We start from the raw sequence: 19,170 nt of genomic DNA, 5'->3' as shown, positions 1-19,170 counted from the left end.
TCATCACATCACCACCTCACAACTCTCCTTCGATTTTGACTACTTTTATTTTCACTCTTTCACACAGGAGCAGAACAATGTTGTTTGGCAAAAATTAGCTTTTAATTTGTTTAATTGTGGATGTGAACTGAAACAACCCATAGAGCTGTGGTGATGAGGCTCATTTATTACTCTACCTGTCACCATCACCTGGCACAACAATAAGCTGTCACTGATCGAGACAATACTCCTCTAACACAGAACACACTTTCAAATTACTGCGAGTGAGAAAACTGGTTTCCAATTTGTGCAGCTAGAAAAAAAGAAAAAAAAAAGGATTGTGATTCACCAAACCAAACCACAACTGGATCACTGATTTCCAAAATTTTCCTAAATGACTTTACACCACAGACTATAACCAGAAGGAGAGGGCTGTAATTTGTCGAGCTGTATTCAGCCGTGGCTTTTACATGTTCATGCAAAGAGCAATTGCACTGGCAAAACTACAAGGAAGACGAGGAAGAGAGCTTTATACAGAGAAAAGGGAAATTGCCCCACTCATAATTATCTTTTGATGTATGGAAACGTCGGAGTCTCCACGTCTTTAACTATGGATCCCTCCTTGTGTGTTTGCTAAGAATGAAGCAAATTGGCTTCTCTAAAGACAAGTATTTAGCCTCAGTGAGTATGACTGACACTCAAAACTGTGAGCATTTTAGCCCTCTGGAACATGTTCACCTTTTACACTGCGCTGTAGCTGCTTTCCACGTATGAAATGCATCGTTCACTGTTACAAGTAGTTTTTTTTTCAGAGAAGTGTTCGAGTCTGGACCAGCCAGCTGATAGAATGACACAAAAAGTCTGTCTGAATGTCTCGATCACATTTTTGGATCAATCCATCAAGATGGTGAGATATTTAACTGTATAAGTGGTGCTTATAGTGGTGCTAATGTTGCCAGTTTAGAGACACTACAATTATTTTGTGTTCATCCTCTGGGGACCATGAATATCTAATGCAGTTTTACAGTACGTCAATCAATCCAATTGTAGTCAAGAAAACATTTCACTCCAAACCCAAAATGGCAACCTTACGTTGCGAGAGGGAAAGTTAGAGTCATCACTCTCACTGAGATTCCTCCTCTGAAGACCAGGAACATCTGTGTATAATTCGTGCAAACATTACCTATTTGACCTATAAGACATGTCACTCTGTACCGAAAGTGTTGACCAACCAACTGATGTTTTTCCTGCAGCATTGCGACACCACTAGTATTACGAAAAATACTATGAGCAAGACTTCAGGAAAACGTTAGGAATTAGGCTAATGACAGGGGCTGTGTGTGTTTGGCATTTCTCTCCATCACCTCCTCACTTAGCTGAGGACACACCTTTCAACTATAATCACATAGAAGGAAGAGCACTGCACGTGAGGCCAAGGGCTCTTTTTTAACTGCACCTGTCAGGAACAATGCTGGGTGGCAGCAGGAAGACAAACATTTCTCTGGAACCTGTGCTTAATTAATCCGGAAAACAAAGACTCTAATCATTTGGCAAGACATTCGGTAGTTGTATAAGTGGTTATGTATCACAACAGATCACGTTTTACACAACATCCGAAGACTGAACAGCACTTCATGAACATCGCAGGGGCATGACAATAATTATAATTTTTGTTTTTGCTTTAGACTTAATGTAGAGAGAGAAAAATACTTCTCAACCTGCAAATATTTTGTCAAGCTTCACTTGTCAACTTCACAAATCCTTCTAAATGGTTAAAACTTGAAAAACCAAATTTCACTCGAGCATCGCCCTGGAGCGATGTCTCTCACAGCTCCAGAAAGTCTGTTTAACTCTACTTCAACGCCCACTTTCTCCAAATCACTCAGCAATTTCTGTTCTGGTCAGACAGCCAGCACTCGTAGTAACAATACTTAATACTTATAGATATAGTCACTCTTGAGCTGCTTTCAGACATGCACCAAACTCCAGACATACTCCTGACATTTTCCTACCAACTTTGAGTGATAAGGGCCAATGCCAGTGTCAATGTGCAGAAAAGAAAAAACACGTTTCCAGAATTTATGCATCATGTTCTGCCTCCTGCATGCACAGGCGCCACCCCTCGCCTGAATGTTCTAGACATTGTATTGCTGTTGTGTACAGGTCTGACCCGTACAATCTCCTGCTGTGTTCTTCACATGGGAAAGGCAAACTCTGGAAATAGTCTCGAACCATTTTCTGGAGTTTATGTCTACAAAAACAGCTTCATAAATCTCCCTTTTAAGGATCATGTGACAAAACCTGTTTAAGGCCCCTAAAGGTTGGACAACGGCAGTGAATCAGTCAGCACTAGATACTTATCTCAGCCCTGCACGGAGAGGCTTTTAACAAAGAGAAGAGGTAGAATGATGAAGAGCAGCCGAGCCAAAGGGAAGGAGAGAACCAGCAAATAACTAAACAATCATATAAATGTAAGACCTAGTGTGTGACTGTACTGGCTTTGATCACTACACTAACACGCTGTCTTGCCAAAAACGTGACATGCAAACTGTTTTTTTTCATCATTGATTTTATCATATTATTTGTAACTTCCTCATAATAACCAGTTCTTAACAATTCACTTAGAAAACAGGAGTAGCCCTAATGAGCCCCCCCCCCCCTTCACATTCTCTGTCACGAACCGAGTTTCTCACTGATATGCAAAACAGGATCATTCTGTTTTGAGGAACTTCATCTTCTCTGATGTGCTGCTGCCCGTCAATGACAGACTGACTGCACTTCTACTGGTTTGAGCGACAGGTGTCAGTGGAAAATGCATTAGGGTTGTAAGGTGTAGTTCACTTCTCAGTCTTAAAGTATTGTCAGCAGTGGGGCACAATAAATTTCAAGTATCGTTTTAGAGAGCTTTGTAATATTGATACCAGGTCACCATGTTATCTTTATGACACACAGCTAAGTGTAATGGGCTCTAATAAAACCTCATTGACACTCTCTTCTTCAGTAAAAAATTACATCAGGTGGATAGTCTTACATACATGTTTGACCTTTACAAAGATTCTTAGTCAGTAACATTTGAAGTACAATAATGGTGCAAGTACTATGGCTCAAATCAGTCACAATATGGATAATTACAGATAAATAAATGGTCAAAGAAATACATAATCTGCTGCTTATTGATACAATACTTATACACTAATAAGTAACTAATAAAATATTTACCATGCTTTTATTATTGTTTCAACAGATTGCTCAGACAACTAAGTGTTACCACTTCTGAATTTGACCTCCCTCCAATGTACATAGTCCAATGTCCTATGGATGAGATAAAATATAACTTTTATGTGGCAAAAAACAGACAACCTACTTCGCTAATTTCTCCAGTACTAGGAGCCGAACAAGAACATCACAATCATTTGTTAGTAGTTTAAATAGATGTGTTTGGCCATTAATGTCACTTAAAGTTCCATCTGACCATATTTGATTTAACTCATTTACAGATGATTGCAGATAATTCCCCAAAAGTCTCTTTTCTTGCACCTATAATTGTCAAAGTTCAAATATATATTCATAGGGACTGTTTACCATCTATTCATCTTTGATTATATAAATTACATTAATATCAAGATATAACCCTGTATTTGTATGATGTAATCATCTGAGAGTGGCTCTGATGCAAGTGTCTCCTCCTACGGACACCAGCTTCATATATGTTTGCAAATGAATGAGCAGCCGTGTGTTTAAAGCACTTAGCCACAGCTCACGTCAGCCAGTCGACACCTTCTCATTCCACGCCATGCATACAAACACTTTCACTTTCATAGACGGGCTGAGCCGCCACAGCCGGCCGCACCTGTCTGTGCATTCGGGCTGTTGTCCTGTGCTGTCTGTCACTTCTGCCTTGAATGTTACTGTGATAAGAAGATTTGATCGGAAGCATTTAGTGAATTTTATCTCCACCGTCATCACGTCACAAAACCGTCACTTTCCCCGCAGCAGTATCATGTAAGATAAGTTATGGCCAAAGAGAAATTTCCGTCTGCCCCCCTGCTGAATGCATATGGTGCAAACAATGCATTACTCTCCAGGAATTCACGAGTCAAGATGAAATTCCCTCCAAACTCAGGATATGAGAAACCTGTGGATATAAATACTAGTGTGCACTCACTACTTACAGGAAGTGGGGTAAGGGGAATAATTAGAAATAAATCCCACCTACAGAAACCTCTCAGGTAGAAACAGGTCTTATAGTAAAATATTATAGTCCCTGAAGGTTTGTGTATTTATGAAGAGTGTCCTTAAAGAAGACGCAGCAAAAGATGTCAACTTGCAAAAAAGAGATTCAATAGCTTTTGGTGATAAGGGCCGACGTCTGTGTCATGCTGTAAACAACAACATGGGATTTCCTCAGCTCATCTGTCAGCCCTGTGATAGACAGGTGACATTGTCCAGAGTGTAACCCACCTGTCACCCACTATCAGCTGGGATTGCAGACCCCTCCACTACCGACCGTGGGACCCCTTCAAAGGATAAGTTATATCTAATAAATGGATGTGCAATCAAGTAATTGATGAATAAAGGCCTGCGTCTTATGATTGCATTAAAGGTGTTTCACTTGTAAATTCCTGTATTGCTATGCGACCACACACTGCAAAATTGTTGACTTGTTCATTTTGGTTTTCAGTGTCCACACCCTCACCTTAGGGATTGTCTAGAAATTGTAAGAGCGGGACTCCCCTGCCTCCGTTGGTGGGTGTGACGGCTCTATCTTGTCTGCTAGATTAGATTGTTTTGGATTAGCTTCCTCGTGCTCTACTCTCAAATACTTTAGTCCACACGTTTCAGTGAAATGGATATCTTACGGTCCTTTTTGTGCTGCTGCTGCTGCTGTCACATCCCAGAGAAAAGCCCCAAACCCCTGTCATTTGAAACCTCACATCTTACAGAACAAGCATACCTGGAAGTGAAGTGATCTCATTCTCTTCCAAAACACTGATATCACCACCATCTGCCTCTGTACATCAGGTTTTAGAATAGGTGACACATGCCTGAAAGGTCTGTGTGTACACAGTACTGTCAAAACAAACAGTGGTATGAAGAGTTACAGTTATGCAAAGTGTGGCTACGATTAAAGTGACTAAACTGGAAACCAATATGTGTTTGTGTTTAGGCAGTTGAGCTTATGTTACTGGAATATTGATGAAGTCTATTTTATCAGTTATTATAGAACTAGAATGGCACTCAGAGCACAATACCTCAGCCAAGGCCCAATAGTCCCCTTATGAAATCACATTTAAATTCAATAGATCCGGAGTCTTATTTGGATCTGCACCAAACAGCACACACTCACAAATATCAGTCCCCTTTTCTTCAAGGTCCTTGAATTTGATCTTTGAGAAATTAACGAAAATTTTACAGAAATGTCCAATGTTAATGGGTTCTTTCCTGACCGTTACCACATCTTTCCACCAAATCTCAGAGTAAACCGTGCAGGAGTTTTTGGAAAATGTTGCTGACAAACAAACAAACTAACAAACAAATAGACAGGGGTGAAAACAAAACGTCTTTGGAGGTAAATAAAGGTTAGATTTACTCCCTTAACTGTTAGAAGAGCAAGAACTGAAATCTGCCAAAGCTAGCACACGCCTCACGTTGGTGCAAATTATGTAAACACACAGAGCAACCACACTGAAATTGGCTGGATACAGAGCTACTCTCCCAACTGATATTACTTTCAGAGTTGTTTCACAATAAACCACATTAGGTTTTGTCTTAGCAGGAAGTGTTTTACTAATTTTTTGGGTAATAAGGGAGTGGTAACTTTAAATTGTGATACGTTTACAGACATGTCTAGCCCCGATTTTTTGCGGACATTTTTCTGAGTTTGCCTTTCACATTATGAAGAACGCAACAGGATATTGTGCAGGTCAGATGCATTCACAATAACATGTAAATGTCCGCAGCATTCAGGTGAGGGGTGGAGGCAGGACATGAAGGAAAAAAATCTTCTGCGGAAATCACATATTTTTGTTTACAGCACAAAGACAATCTTGAATCTAGTTGTCTTTCTGATTTGACATCTTTATCGGCGTCTTCTACATGTATGACATATCTCTTTCATCCTGAGATATGTGTTTTCTCAGTTTTTTATCATTTTGCGTCTGTTGCTTGTAACAAACGTCAACACACCCACTTGCTCGCGGTGAATTGTCTGAACAGTTCAGGGAAATGTCTGAAACACCTGACTCAAACCTTTGCGTTCTTACACACATGTGCAGCTTATATGTTTCATGATAAGACACAATTTCTGAAATGGTAAAACTGCTTATAGACAGGAATGTCTGTTTTTAGCTTATCCAGGGAATTATATACCTGAAAAAGTACTATTTACCTCATTCATGCAAAACTCCATTATCTATATCACTATAGGTTGGAATGCCTTCTTGTTCATTTAGATGTTTACCCACAGTGTTGTCCATACAGTATTAAAGGGAGAGCTTCTGCAGCATTTACAGTAAAAGGCCTAATCTTTGACAGTAGCCACATTTATATAATCTCATTATACTAAATTACCAACTGAAGGTTTACGGTTATATTACAAACATGGACATGCAGCATCTACAGCTGGGTATTTAAAAGGAACAGCTTGTAATGTGGAACACTGTTGGGCAGTAGTCCCTGTAGATGTCTAATAGTCTGCTGGCTTTGTGTGCAAAGACGTTTCAAATGTTGTCTTTACAAATGGTTTTAAATGCTAGTGTGCCGCCTATTACAAACACTTACACTATGAGGTCTAGTGCAGCACTGACACTGAGGCCGACAAAATAACTGAACAAAAGCAACCCCTTCCTGGCACAACTCAACCAATAAATGGAGGATTTATCTCAGCGCTGTTGTACAGCGTTGAGTTCTCTGATTCCCTTCCAAAGAGTTAACCGCTTTGGATTCTTCTAATGTTGCATCAGTCCAGATTTGACAGTTACAATCAGTTGTCATCAAATCTAATTTGAAAGCAGCTTGCTGAAGGACTCATTCTTCCACTAAAACTAGACTAAATTGTTTTTCCTTCCACATTTTAGTCTTGTCTTAGTCAGACTTTTAGGGCGCTTTCACACCAGCCTTGTTTGGTCTGAACTGTCTGCAGGACCACAGAGGTGCATGGTCTCAGTCCAGATCAAACAAACCATGGTTCGTGAAAACATTGTTTGGGATAGTTCAGCTTTTCGGAGGAGTGGCAGGAAGTTCAGACAGCATCAAACAACAGAAGAAGAAAAAGAACCAAAGTGGCGCGCAGGATTACTTGTAGATTTGCTTCTGACAATATATAGTTTGAATGACGAGGACATTCATGCGGGGGAATTGAACTAGTGTGGAGTACTGCCCCTGATGTTGGTGATGCTGGTAGTAACACCATAATAATATTACAGTGGCAACAAAAACAACAATATCAACCGGGTAATCCATTTCCTCATTTGAAACAGAAACAAGGTCCAAACTGACACGCTGACCTCAGATGCTTTCCCGTCGACCAACCAATCAGGGTCAAGTAGGGGTCACAGTCCACGTGGATGATTACAACAGGACGCACATATCACACCAAAGTCTTAAGTCTGCTACCTCAATTGCAACGTGCAACCAAAACTAACCAGATCGGAATGGTTCAGTTCCATGGTTCCAACTTTCAGGTGTGAAAACTGACTCAAAGCTAAAAGGGTGAGTTTGACCAAATAGGACTAAATCTAACATGGACTATTCCAGCTCAGGCCAAATTTTAGGACTAAATCTCAAAATAGCTGACAAAATGAGCCCTCTGTCAGTCCTCTGTACGAGACATGTTCCCTCACATCCAGACCAGCTCAGACACTAAATCAACTTGAACAAGCCACATTAAATTGGACTGAACATGTTAATGTGTCATACCTGCACGGCAGGTTTTCCAGCCTTACGTGTTACGCCATGCCTGCCTTCCTCCTCAGCACACAACAGCATATGTCAGAGTAGGTTAACCTGACAATGTGTGACAACAACACCCGTGTCAGATGCAGAGTCTCAGCCCATCATCCGACTGGTTTGAGACAAGGAACAAAAATAAAAAGGGAACAGGGCATGCGTGGAATAAACAATTAAGAGCACTGGAAATTCCTCTGTCATTATCGTGGCCATCTGAGTTTAACCAGTTTGTTGTTTTCAATCTTTCATTTGTCCAGGGGAGAGTGAGTCAGAGAGGATATTTACTGCTTGGGAACACACAGTTCCCATCAGGGAGTTATACCCACGGCTGGTCAGTGAGCCACAGCATAGACGAGATGGGAGATCACGTGCCTTGCTCAAGGGCACCTAAGCAGAATGGGGTCAATCTGCATTTCACATTCACTCTCTTCAACTTCCCACAAAGTAAAGGCCTTATTTGTAAAATCAAAAAAACCTCTCCTGTGCCACAAAAATAGACCACGAGGGAGGACGAGTTTAACCCAGATTAACGATAATGGGGGGGGGGGGTCTCCCTTGTTTTTCCCGATAGATATCACGATAATCATCAATATTTTAGTCACTATAATCGTATAGTGAAAAGCTGGTATTGTAAAAGCCCTAGTTCTCACTGTATATACATATTTTTTTCCAAACTGGAAACCAACCCACGTGATACAGCCACAACTCAATGACATTGTGCTTAGATTTAAAAAAAAAGTGCCAGCGGGCAAAAACGTCTCTGCTGCTTCATGCTGTGAATCTGTGAAATAAGGAGAGAGGAGGAGGAGGAGGGGAGGAGGAGGAGGAGGAGGAGGGGGGGTCCAGGGACTGAGGAGAGACCAGGGTCCCATTGCTTTCTCAAACCACTTAGATAACAACAACATGAGTCAGTGTAACTACTATGATGTTCTCTGATAAGGGTTCTTAAGACCTCTGCTGCTGTTTATTGAGCTCCAGGACTTCTTCAGACGACCTGTCAGCCCTAGAAGTAGAAAAGAGATGAATAAATGAATTTGATCTCACATGGGTCGGCTGAAACTGTCCAGTTCATCAGTCTCAGGGAAAAACACGTCCCCCTCCACAGTTTTGCTCTTGGATTTCTTCCGTTTCAGCTTGAACGACAGCAGCCGTCGCTTCTTCTTATCTTTCGGGGAAACGGGCGACGCTTCTTCGGGCGGCGTGACGCCGTCTCCCGGGCTGAGGGGACCGGGGCTCGTCGGTACCGTCCCGGACATGTCTTTGTGGCCGGCGGCAGCTCCATCTCTGAGGGTCGCCGCGCGCTGGAGCTCCTTGCTCTCCTTCTCAGGTGACTTCAACTTGAACAGACTCTTGACTTTGAGCGTGCTGGACTTACTCATGGTGTGCGGAGCAGAGGGGAGCAGCGGACCATGAGGAGAGGAGAGGAGAGGAGAGGAGAGGGGTCCGACTACAGGCTGCTGCTGCTGGGGAGCGAGTGCAGCTGCGGGCGGGAGGAGGTGTGGAGCTCTGTGCAGGTGAGAGAGGTGCAGCTGCGTAAAGTTGCCCACAGGAAACACTTCCGGCCGTAACCTTCAGAATAAATCAAATAAAACTACCCTTCCGTCTTTACTTACTTTTTTATATATGTACAAAAAATACAAATAGACCAACAGTGTGTCCTCGAGTAAACTAATATATTATAACCGAGCACGTCCACGAGTGAGCAAGCAGCAAGGCTGTGTGGTCATTTATCTTTAGTTGTTTTAGGTGGAGATTAACAGAGTCCCTTATTTACAGACACAGCTGTATAGTTTGCTTCAGTTCTGCTCTCACTGTCTATATAAATCATTTCATAATGTTATATTTTATCTTGTCTTCACTCTTTTCTCATTTGCAACTTTCGTTTATTTCCGTATCTGTGCTCTAAAGCTGTCTGATCTTCAAATTACTTTTTTTTAAGTGTTTCTTGTTTGCATTTTGACAATTTCCTATTGTTTCATTTTTGACTTGTTAAGCACATTATAACTGCGTTTTGAAAGTTGATTTATAAATAAAGTATATTATTTTTTGTTTTTGTTTTGTTTTGTTAAAAGTTTAAATGTATTGGGGACAAACAAAAAAGAAAATTGCCGGTAAAAGAACAACTTAAATTTTCACAAATACTGCATGTAAAATGTTTTTTTTTATAAGCGCTGCCACTAATGATTACATCATCATGAGTTATTTAGCTATATGAACTTTATATTCATATTTTCTTGATTAATCAGCGATTCGAAATTAAAATGGTCCAGGGTCACATATTCAAATTCAAAGAGAGTTCATGCTATTAAGTCTCATATACAGGATGACATGGTAAATAATTAAACCATCATGTTTGAGATGCTTACGTTTTTTGTAATTAATATGACCATAGCCACGTCACGACCCTTAAAGAATAAGATAGTTTTAAGATAATGGATGAATGTAATCAATTTAGTCACTGTTTTTAATATGATGTCACTAAAAGGGTAAAATGTCATCACCTCAGTGTCCTGTTATCTGTCAAAATATTATTTTGTTAGAAATAAATGCAATAAAAATAATCATAAGAAGAATGCACCAAAGGTCATGACTCCTTTAACAGGGACTTTATTAACACATACACATGATATAATGCAGGAAGGCTGCAGGCATAATGAAACAGGTATGTCGTGACTGACTCTTGAGGTGCCACAAAAGCATATGAGTCACCACTGTCAGTACTAGTCATCACTACTTAGTCCGGGGGCGATGGAAACAGGTTAACCCCAACTTCAACAACAGTGTCACACAAGTGGTTGAGAATACTACACTAGAAAGCTTTTATTTTGAAAGCAAACATTTAACTCTTAGCTTGCTGCTTGATGCGGCTTGTACCACCTCACATGCCTTTCTAGTTTGATCTCCTGCAAAAGTATGTTTGTATATAAATCTATAAGATCTTAAGTGATAAAAGTTTCTCTCCATGAAAGTCAAAGATATTAGTTGTGTGGAAAATCATGATAATTAAAGTCTCTTTCTTCATTTCTAACGACAATGTGAAGGTCCTTCTCTGCGCAACAAACTTCTGTACAACTTGAAAATGATTTAACTGACAATTAAATATTGTTTTCCCCCTACAAAACATCTGTATTCATGTCTCATATATCAGTTTGTAACTACTCACTGTGACGTAGATTTGAATTGCACTGTGTGTCATGAGAATTTAAAGCAACACTGTGTAACTTCTACTGAGCAACAGCGCCCTCTGCAGCCACATGTGGTGATTTATTCTGTCATTGGGTCATGTAAATAGAAATGTAAGTGGGTCATGTGAATAAGTTGACTGGAGTCCCACTCCCTGAACTTAAACACAACTCAACGGTGGATATTACCCACAATCCTCTGCTTTCTGAACCAGAAGAGCTGCTGCTGTGACAAATACATTAAACTCTGTTCAGAATGTTTGATAATTTAAGTTTCCTCACTGAATATTGGAGATATTTTTTAGGTATTCTCAATCTTTCTAACTGATCTACCATTCTGCATTACTCATGAGCTCGCTGTGTCTGATCCTGGTCATTTATGCCGCGAGTATCAGTCAGCTCCACACTTCCCACAGGACCCACTCAACAACGTCACATAGAGCGAGGACAGGCGTTCAAAGTGAGGAGCAGGAATGAAATCTGCACCGTTCTCCATATTCCAAGTCAGTGAACATCAATCTAATTCTGACGCTGCTATTTTCAGGTTAAAAAGTTGAATAGTGTGAATATAAATGAGGTCCAACTGATGTTTGCTTCCTAAAGTAAAAGCTCAGTAGTGATGGATTTAGTCTTTATTATATCCCTACAATTTACGATCTGAAAATTACACATTAGATCTATTCTGTTTGAACCTGAAGTAATTATAAGTTATGATGCATTTTTTCCCACAGGTCTTTCATTTCAGAAAGTCTTATTATCGAGTGTACCCTATAATCACAGCTCCATCTGCTGGCCGTGTTGGGGAAAAGCAACAGTCTTGATTATTGCGTACTGTACGGTCAGGTTCATATTCACCCATTTGAACCACTAACCTGACACATAAACTTGTTTATGCAGAAAAAAACACCAAAAGACAGATTATGTGGGTGAATGTAGATGAAAGAAAAAGAAAGAGAAAACAAAGGAGAGAAAATAATAAGATGGTAATGTGATAAGGAAAAACGAATTCACGGGCATGAGAAGAAGAGAAAATTCAGCTCTTGTGCGTGGGGCGTTCAAAGACAGAAAGTAAGCGGGGGTAAGGAAACAAGCTTTCATTTGTCAGTTTGTAGACCCTGAGGATGGCACGTGTTTTTCTCCTCAGTGTGTTTGTGGCTCTTCTGATCTCTGTGGTGGCTCTGCCATTTATCACAACCAGCATTGTGTGGTTTGCAAGCTGCTGAGGTGAGTGTACAGCTTCAACCTGTGCAGCTGCTTTACCTGCTCTGCTGTTTGCAGTGGTTTTTAATTCTGCCCACACTCACCTACACACAACGCTTAGCAGGAGACTCTGGGGGCTGAGAGCGTCACTGTGATGTGAAAAAGATAAACTAGTTTCTGGAAAGTTGATCCAAGAACCGGCTGGATTTATTTCACAAACGTCCTGGACCATGAGGCAAAAAAGCTGATCCCTGGAGTCTGAAGTGGATTTTAAAAACCCATCTAACCTGCTCGGATTGGAACGTGATTCCCTCTGTCCTGGATGAACCAAACAAGCTAAGTCTCCCTATTGAAACTCTCCTGGCTTCACCGACTTCCCTTGGCCTCTAGAAAATTCACCCCTCATCTTCCCTCTACCTGGAGATTAAAGGACCACCAAAAAGAACACACATTTCCCTCACATTACCTTTTCATTGGACCCTAACTCCCCTCTCCAACAACCACACACACACACAATCTCACACTTGATCTGAACTCGAACTATACTCATCATGAACTCTTAATGGAAGCTTCTTTCATATGTTTATTTAATGGACGGTTAATTGTTCTTATTTGGAAATGAAATTGTTTGCACTGATTACTGGATATTTTGGTCAAAATTAGTTCTTTGTCTGTTTATCAATCATACCTATTTGATTTGATTGTTAACTTGATTGAATAATTCAATTGAATATATATTGATTAACCGATTTGATTGTTTGTGGTTTCTTTTTCTTTGATGCCTTTTGTAGTTAGGTAAATAAGCTATCCGGGTTAATTCTCTTATTACAGAGATATTACAATTTTTGACAGGTGAAGCAGCCCTGTCTGGCGCCCAACTCTTTTATTTTTTCAATTTAGAAAACCTACGCTACAGAGTAAACAAGGAGTGACTTAATGTGAAACGTATTGAATCTGGAATTGTGCATAGAGGTTGGCCCCTGATTTTGAAAAATCCTATATCCACCACTGTCTCCCAGTCATTCACGTGACATAATTTTTCCACATTACAACCAATAGCACTTTTTTGTATATTTAAAATTTCAGTAATGGTATCAATATCAAATTGGCAGAAATACTGATGACATGTCAAATCGCTGAGTTGATCACAAAACAACAAACTCCTCTCCGTTGAAAAATAACCTTTTAGGTGGAGGTGGCCGGAAGAGTCAATTTTGCAATTTTGCTGTAAATCAAAGCGAACAAAACATGTCTTGTGGGCGGGGTGTCCCTGCAAGCTGTTATTTTCTTAGTGGAACCATCAGATAAGGACAGTGTGTGTACATCAGTGTGTGTACATCTGTGGGTAGAAGACAAAGCTGAGTGTGAGATCAAAAGCAGGAAGCTCATTGATGTATTGTCGTCACACAGCCTCTGAGAATGGTTTTTTTTCTTTATCGTGTTCTTCTGTTAATTTTCATCGTTTTTTTCTGTGAGATAAAGCTCTCGCACTGAGTTCTTTACTTCATATGCAGCTCTGAGACAAATAAAGCTCTGGCAGCTGGAGGGGAATATTGCTTTATTTTGACACTTCCTATCCAGAAGATAAAGAAATTAAGTGATTGAAAGTCATCATTTTACAAGGTATGTATGTTCTGAAAAAACAGGCACACTACCGATTTGTTTACTATATGCAATTTTGTAATCGCACAATGTATTTTGATTCCTTTACAGTATCTTTGTTATACATTTAGTAAGAGCGGTAATTCAAACTTAAACATATAATGATCACTTTTTGAGCTTGAGATGTGCAAAGGTAATGCTGACAGGGGCAAAATACAACAGATGCTTTGTACGAAGATTTGGGAATCAGAAAAACTCAGAAGTGAAAAGTCTCGGTATCATTTTCTTGGTCTCATTGGTGCAGTGTAATGCACTCTTCGCTAGCCTGCAAAAAAGTTGATAGGAAAACCTCAGTGAGTTCACAACTCTACCAACAGCCTTTTCACAAAGAACAGGACAAGAGCACGGCTCCTCATCGTCTGCTCCACACTCGTTCCCCATTTCTATTTGAATTGATGTTAACCTCCTTTTACTCGTATACAAAGCTACGAATGATGAAGCACCTTCTTACATCAAGGACCTTTTAACTCCTTGTCAACCACCGAGAGGCCTTAGGTCCTCGGAGACTTGTTCTTAAAGTTTCTTCAGCGACTACCGGATTCTGCAAGAGTGGTTTATCTCAAATTAGAAATGCAAGCTCTGTCCACATTTTTAAATGTTTACTGAGGTCTTATTTATTTTGGCACGTTTTTTGTTACTGTAATGTAACTTTTTCTACTATCAATTTTACTATTTAATTTAATGTTTTAGTTGGATCCATCATTTTTTTGGAATATATTTTATATGAAATGTTCATGATGTTTAGTTTTTAATGTAAAAAACTTTAAGTTTCATTTATGTAAGTTGAAGTTTGAAAGCGACTGATCAATTTTAATTTGGACAGTCATTGATCACCGTTAAATACAGATTCCAACAGACAGTTTTACAGAACTGTCACTCCTGTAAAATAATTACAAAGTGCAAGTTCTAAAATTGTGTTTCTATACAAACAGCTCTTCCTTCTCATGTTGTTATCTTCCTCAAAAGATCTGCATGGGCACAGCATACATTCCTTATCAACGAGTGCAGCTGCACTGTACTATGTCTAATCTTGAAATAGTGATTTGTGAGACGTGAAAGTGCTGAAGCAAGAGACATAATCAGCAAAAGATTAAATCCTGTTTTCGAGGAAGTCAAAGTTTCTCACATGCTGTTATTTGCATGAATGAGACATAATACTGTCCATTTATATTCATCAGTTAATATATAAATTATTTCCTAATTTATTTTTCCTTAATCATTTGTATTTATTAGTAGCTTTGTAAGTGCTTGTTGACCTTGTTCTATGTCGTGTGAAACATCTCAGATCTTCACTGCTGAGATCTAATCAGCTGCTGGGATCAGACAGAGCACAGAGTGCAGCCTCCAGCAGCCGGTCTCTGCGTGCATCCTCTTGAAGGCAAAGGGTTCTGAAAGTGGGTCATTTTCAACCGGAGGAAGATCTGAACTAGAAAACTGTTTTTTATTCTGAACACAGAAGCAAACTGAGTTGTCTCCGTCAAGTGAAGGCTTTGCACTAAACTGTCAAAATGATGCACTAGAATATATTGTTTGGCAGTCGCAGGGTCAACAAACTACCACTGGGGTATTGTTTCAATGAGGATCACCCATTACAGGTCTGTTAAAGAATGAACACATTACTTATTGACCATGAAATTTCTTAATTTACCATTAACAAATAAATTGGGAATAAATCACTTTGGAATTCATAAAATAAGTTAATCCTTTATTGATCCCCATGGGGTAAAATCAAGGATTATAGTAGCACAAGTTCAGAATAAATACAGGTAAAAAAGGATAGAATAAAAAAGAATAGAATAAAAATAGATGAGAATAAAAATAGGGGGAAAGAATTATATAGGAAGAATTACAAAAACAGAATGATGCAGAAAATTACAGCAGTGCTAAAACATTGAGTTATGTACTTATATAGTTATATAAAGTTAGGAACTGTATAGGTTTTTAAGTGGCATCCTAATGTGTAATTAACCAGAATATAGCAAATATATTATTTATTTTTAATCGTCTTAATAATTAATAAAAGTTACGGCTCAGTTACTGTAACGAGGTAATGTCAGCAAAATGCGAAAACATACAAGTTACATTTACACAAATGTACTGTAATACTGGGTATTATTACTTTATTTTGTTACTTGCCAAAATACATTATTTTGAAATAATAGTCTAATGTGTAAATTAACCAGAATAAAGATGTCAAATAAATTAATTATATTTTCAATGATGTTGCTGTTTGTTGCAAATGTTTTGTCTTTTCTTCTCCAGATTAAAAACATGGCGTCGACGACTTCAGACTATGACTACTTTACGCATGTAGATGGCGACCTCTGCATCTTTGAACCGAGCCCCACGGAGGTCATCACCCAAACATACGTCCACTCCATCATCTGTGCCTTCGGACTGATTGGAAACGTCCTGGTGATCGTCACCTACATGTTCTACAAGAGAGCCAAGACCATGACGGACGTCTACCTCTACAACGTGGCCGTGGCGGACCTGATCTTTGTGGTGGCCCTGCCATTTATCAGCTACAACGAGCAGCACAGCTGGCTAATGGGCTCTGTGGCCTGCAAGATACTGAGGTCGGCCTACAGCATCAACCTCTACAGTGGCATGCTCCTGCTCGCCTGCATCAGTGGCGATCGTTACATTGCAATAGTTCAGGCCAGAAGATCCTTTGGCACCCGCTCACACACTCTGATCTACGGCCGCCTCATCTGCTCTGCTGTTTGGGTGTCTGCTGTGGCCCTGACGCTGCCCACACTCCTCTACACCCAGCGCAGTGAAGAGCCGAACATGGGGTCTGAGGGCGTCACCGTGACGTGTCAGCTGTCTTTCAGCAGGAATGAGACAGCGAAGCTGATGAAGGTGGTGGTTCCCAGCCTCCAAATGGCCGTCGGCTTCCTGCTGCCTCTGGTGGTGATGGTGTTCTGCTACTCCAGCATCATGTGCACCTTGCTGAGGGCACAGAACAGCCAGAAGCACAAGGCTGTGCGTGTGGTTTTGGCAGTCGTGGTGGTTTTCATCGTGTGCCACCTTCCCTACAACGTGACCCTGCTCACACACACCCTGTCTCTGTTTAAGGTGAGAAGTTGTGTGGTGGAAAAGATTAATCTCAGCGTTCTGGACGTCTCCAGGGTCGTAGCCTACCTCCACTGCTGTCTGAATCCCATCCTCTACGCCTTCATCGGGGTGAAGTTCAGGAGCCACTTCAGGCAAATAGTGGTGGATCTCTGGTGCTTCAGCAAAAAGTACATCTACTCTGCTCGCTCGTCACCCGGAACCTCTGATATTTGCACCTCGGGTCTCAAGTCTTCCGAGGCCTCTAACAACATGTCATCGTTCAGTGCATGATGCTGCGGCCTACAGTTAATAAGCACTGCTGATGCTACAGGAGCCTCTCGTCCAAGTTGCTACTGGGCTGTAAATGTATGATATGTAAATAGACATAAAAGCTTCTGTGCTACATTTGTTGAAAAAAAGTAACATTCAGGATATTTGAAAATTCTGAATATGATTAAAAGTGAAACTGCCAACTCACCTGGTAGTGCTGGATTGAGTCCACCAGCAGGAGTCCTCTCGCCATTTCACGTTTTATTATAACAATTATTATATCATACATATTTTATATTTTCATAATAAACTGGCATTTTTATATATGTGCAGAAAAAGAAATGCATTGACTTGAAAAGCTGCTTAGTTACTGCCTGATCTGATTTTAAGATTTAATTTGAAGAACACAGTAGCTGAGCCACAGTTGGCCTTGTTGGATGATACTCTCCAGAGAGACATTTTAACAAACAGTACAAGTTTTTTAAGCTTGTTAATGGAAAGCGTTTTTATCCTCAGATAATTTTTTAATAAAATGTACTTCTGGGTAATTTGCAAATATCTCCAGTCCTCTCCTGGGTAGTGTTGGTTCCATTTCCTCCAGTTCAACAAAGTAAATCATCTTGTAACATTTAAGGAAAACAGCTCATAAAGCAGTAAATCTGTTATTAAAAATATATATAAGAAAAGAAAAAAAAAGAAATAATAATAATTGAGTTGCACTTATATTGCATGTAACACTTTGTAGTCTGGCTTTTGTGAAACAAATTGAACTTACTTGATTCTTGTTGCTCTGGGTTTGTACCCTCATGGTTGAATACACTTATTGTAAGTCGCTTTGGATAAAAGCTTCAGCTAAATGAAATGTAATGTAATAAAAGTAGTGATAAACATTTCTGTATTCTGTAAAAGTCGTCTTTGTGGGGCATGAAGCAGATTTAAAGATTGCGAAATTGATCCGTCTGTACCCAGCAGCAGTTGAGTTTTGGGGTCATTTCCTGTGGTTGGTTCACGTTAGATGTCACTTTTTATTTTGCAAGCAGAAGCAATAAAAGTAACAGTAGATTGCTTTGTCCTGTTGGGGCCCAACAAGCTGACATCAACAATGGCTTTACTTCAGAGTAAAGAACATTGTTCACTACTGCTCTGATCCCTGAAATACAGCTGCATTTGCTCATAAGAAAAACGTAAAATGCAAAGATATTGAGCAGTGTAGGTGTATTTTTACGATCCACTTTTATTGAAGTGTAGCATGAGTCTTTTCGCTTCTTGCTCCATCTCTTCTCACTCACTGCTGGTGTCTGACAGGAAAGAGGAAAGACCACAAGCCAGCTGACAAAGAACGATTGACTTAAATCCGTTCTGCTCAGAATTCCCTCAGAATATTTATTTACACAAAAAATGTAATTTAGATGTAGTTCTGATACCATATTGATTCTGTGAATATGGCACCCACTGTATTCAGTTGGCCTATACTTTCGTTGATTTGGGGCTAAATAAAAAACGTTATTAGTTATTGCAAACACTGAGAAAGAGGAGAAAACCTGAAGTTCTGGGTATTTTTTAATGAAAAGAGCTTAGGTGATTTCCACCCTAAGGTGATTTCCACCCTAATGAGATAATAGAAATCATATCTGAAGGACAAGATGTTTTTGTGAGGTATCTTTTGCGTTTTCCTCTCTGCAACAAAATTGCAGGATTGTGCGTCATACGTATAAAAGAAACTCTTCTTTTTCATCTAAAAAACAAGTGATTACTTTTATAATTGAATCAAATTGAAGTCTTGTGCTCTCAGCTGTGGGACACTCAATGATCCACCCAACTATTGGGCCTCTTTAGCAACATTGTAAAAATACAATGTGGATAATGAAGT

The 19,170-nt window shown here is 39.8% G+C and overlaps 2 protein-coding genes across 2 annotated transcripts in view; one reads left to right on the top strand and one right to left on the bottom strand.

Moving 5' to 3' along the window:
- Window positions 1-9,444, bottom strand: part of crybg1a (crystallin beta-gamma domain containing 1a) — a 44,942-nt gene extending 35,498 nt beyond the window's left edge. Inside the window, exon 1 of the mRNA XM_047341572.1 lies at window positions 8,971-9,444. Coding sequence (XP_047197528.1) covers window positions 8,971-9,305 — 335 coding nt within the window. The 5' untranslated portion in view covers window positions 9,306-9,444. The remainder of the gene's footprint in view (window positions 1-8,970) is intronic.
- A 4,279-nt stretch (window positions 9,445-13,723) lies between these two features.
- ccr6b (chemokine (C-C motif) receptor 6b) lies at window positions 13,724-18,066 on the top strand. The gene is made up of 2 exons (XM_035168375.2): window positions 13,724-13,931; window positions 16,233-18,066. Exon 2 carries the CDS (start codon window positions 16,242-16,244, stop codon window positions 17,319-17,321), a length of 1,080 nt encoding a protein of 359 aa, XP_035024266.1. The 5' UTR covers window positions 13,724-13,931; window positions 16,233-16,241; the 3' UTR covers window positions 17,322-18,066.
- The last annotated feature ends 1,104 nt before the right edge of the window (window positions 18,067-19,170 follow it).

This window comes from Hippoglossus stenolepis, chromosome 10 (genome assembly GCF_022539355.2).
Source record: "Hippoglossus stenolepis isolate QCI-W04-F060 chromosome 10, HSTE1.2, whole genome shotgun sequence".
NCBI classification, from domain to species: Eukaryota; Metazoa; Chordata; class Actinopteri; order Pleuronectiformes; family Pleuronectidae; genus Hippoglossus; species Hippoglossus stenolepis.
Note: the sequence above shows the minus strand (reverse complement) of the source record. Positions and strands in the feature narration are given on the sequence as shown.

Coding starts and splice junctions, on each gene's coding strand:
- ccr6b (XM_035168375.2), top strand. CDS start 16,242: ATGGCGTCGACGACTTCAGACTATGACTACTTTACGCATGTAGATGGC.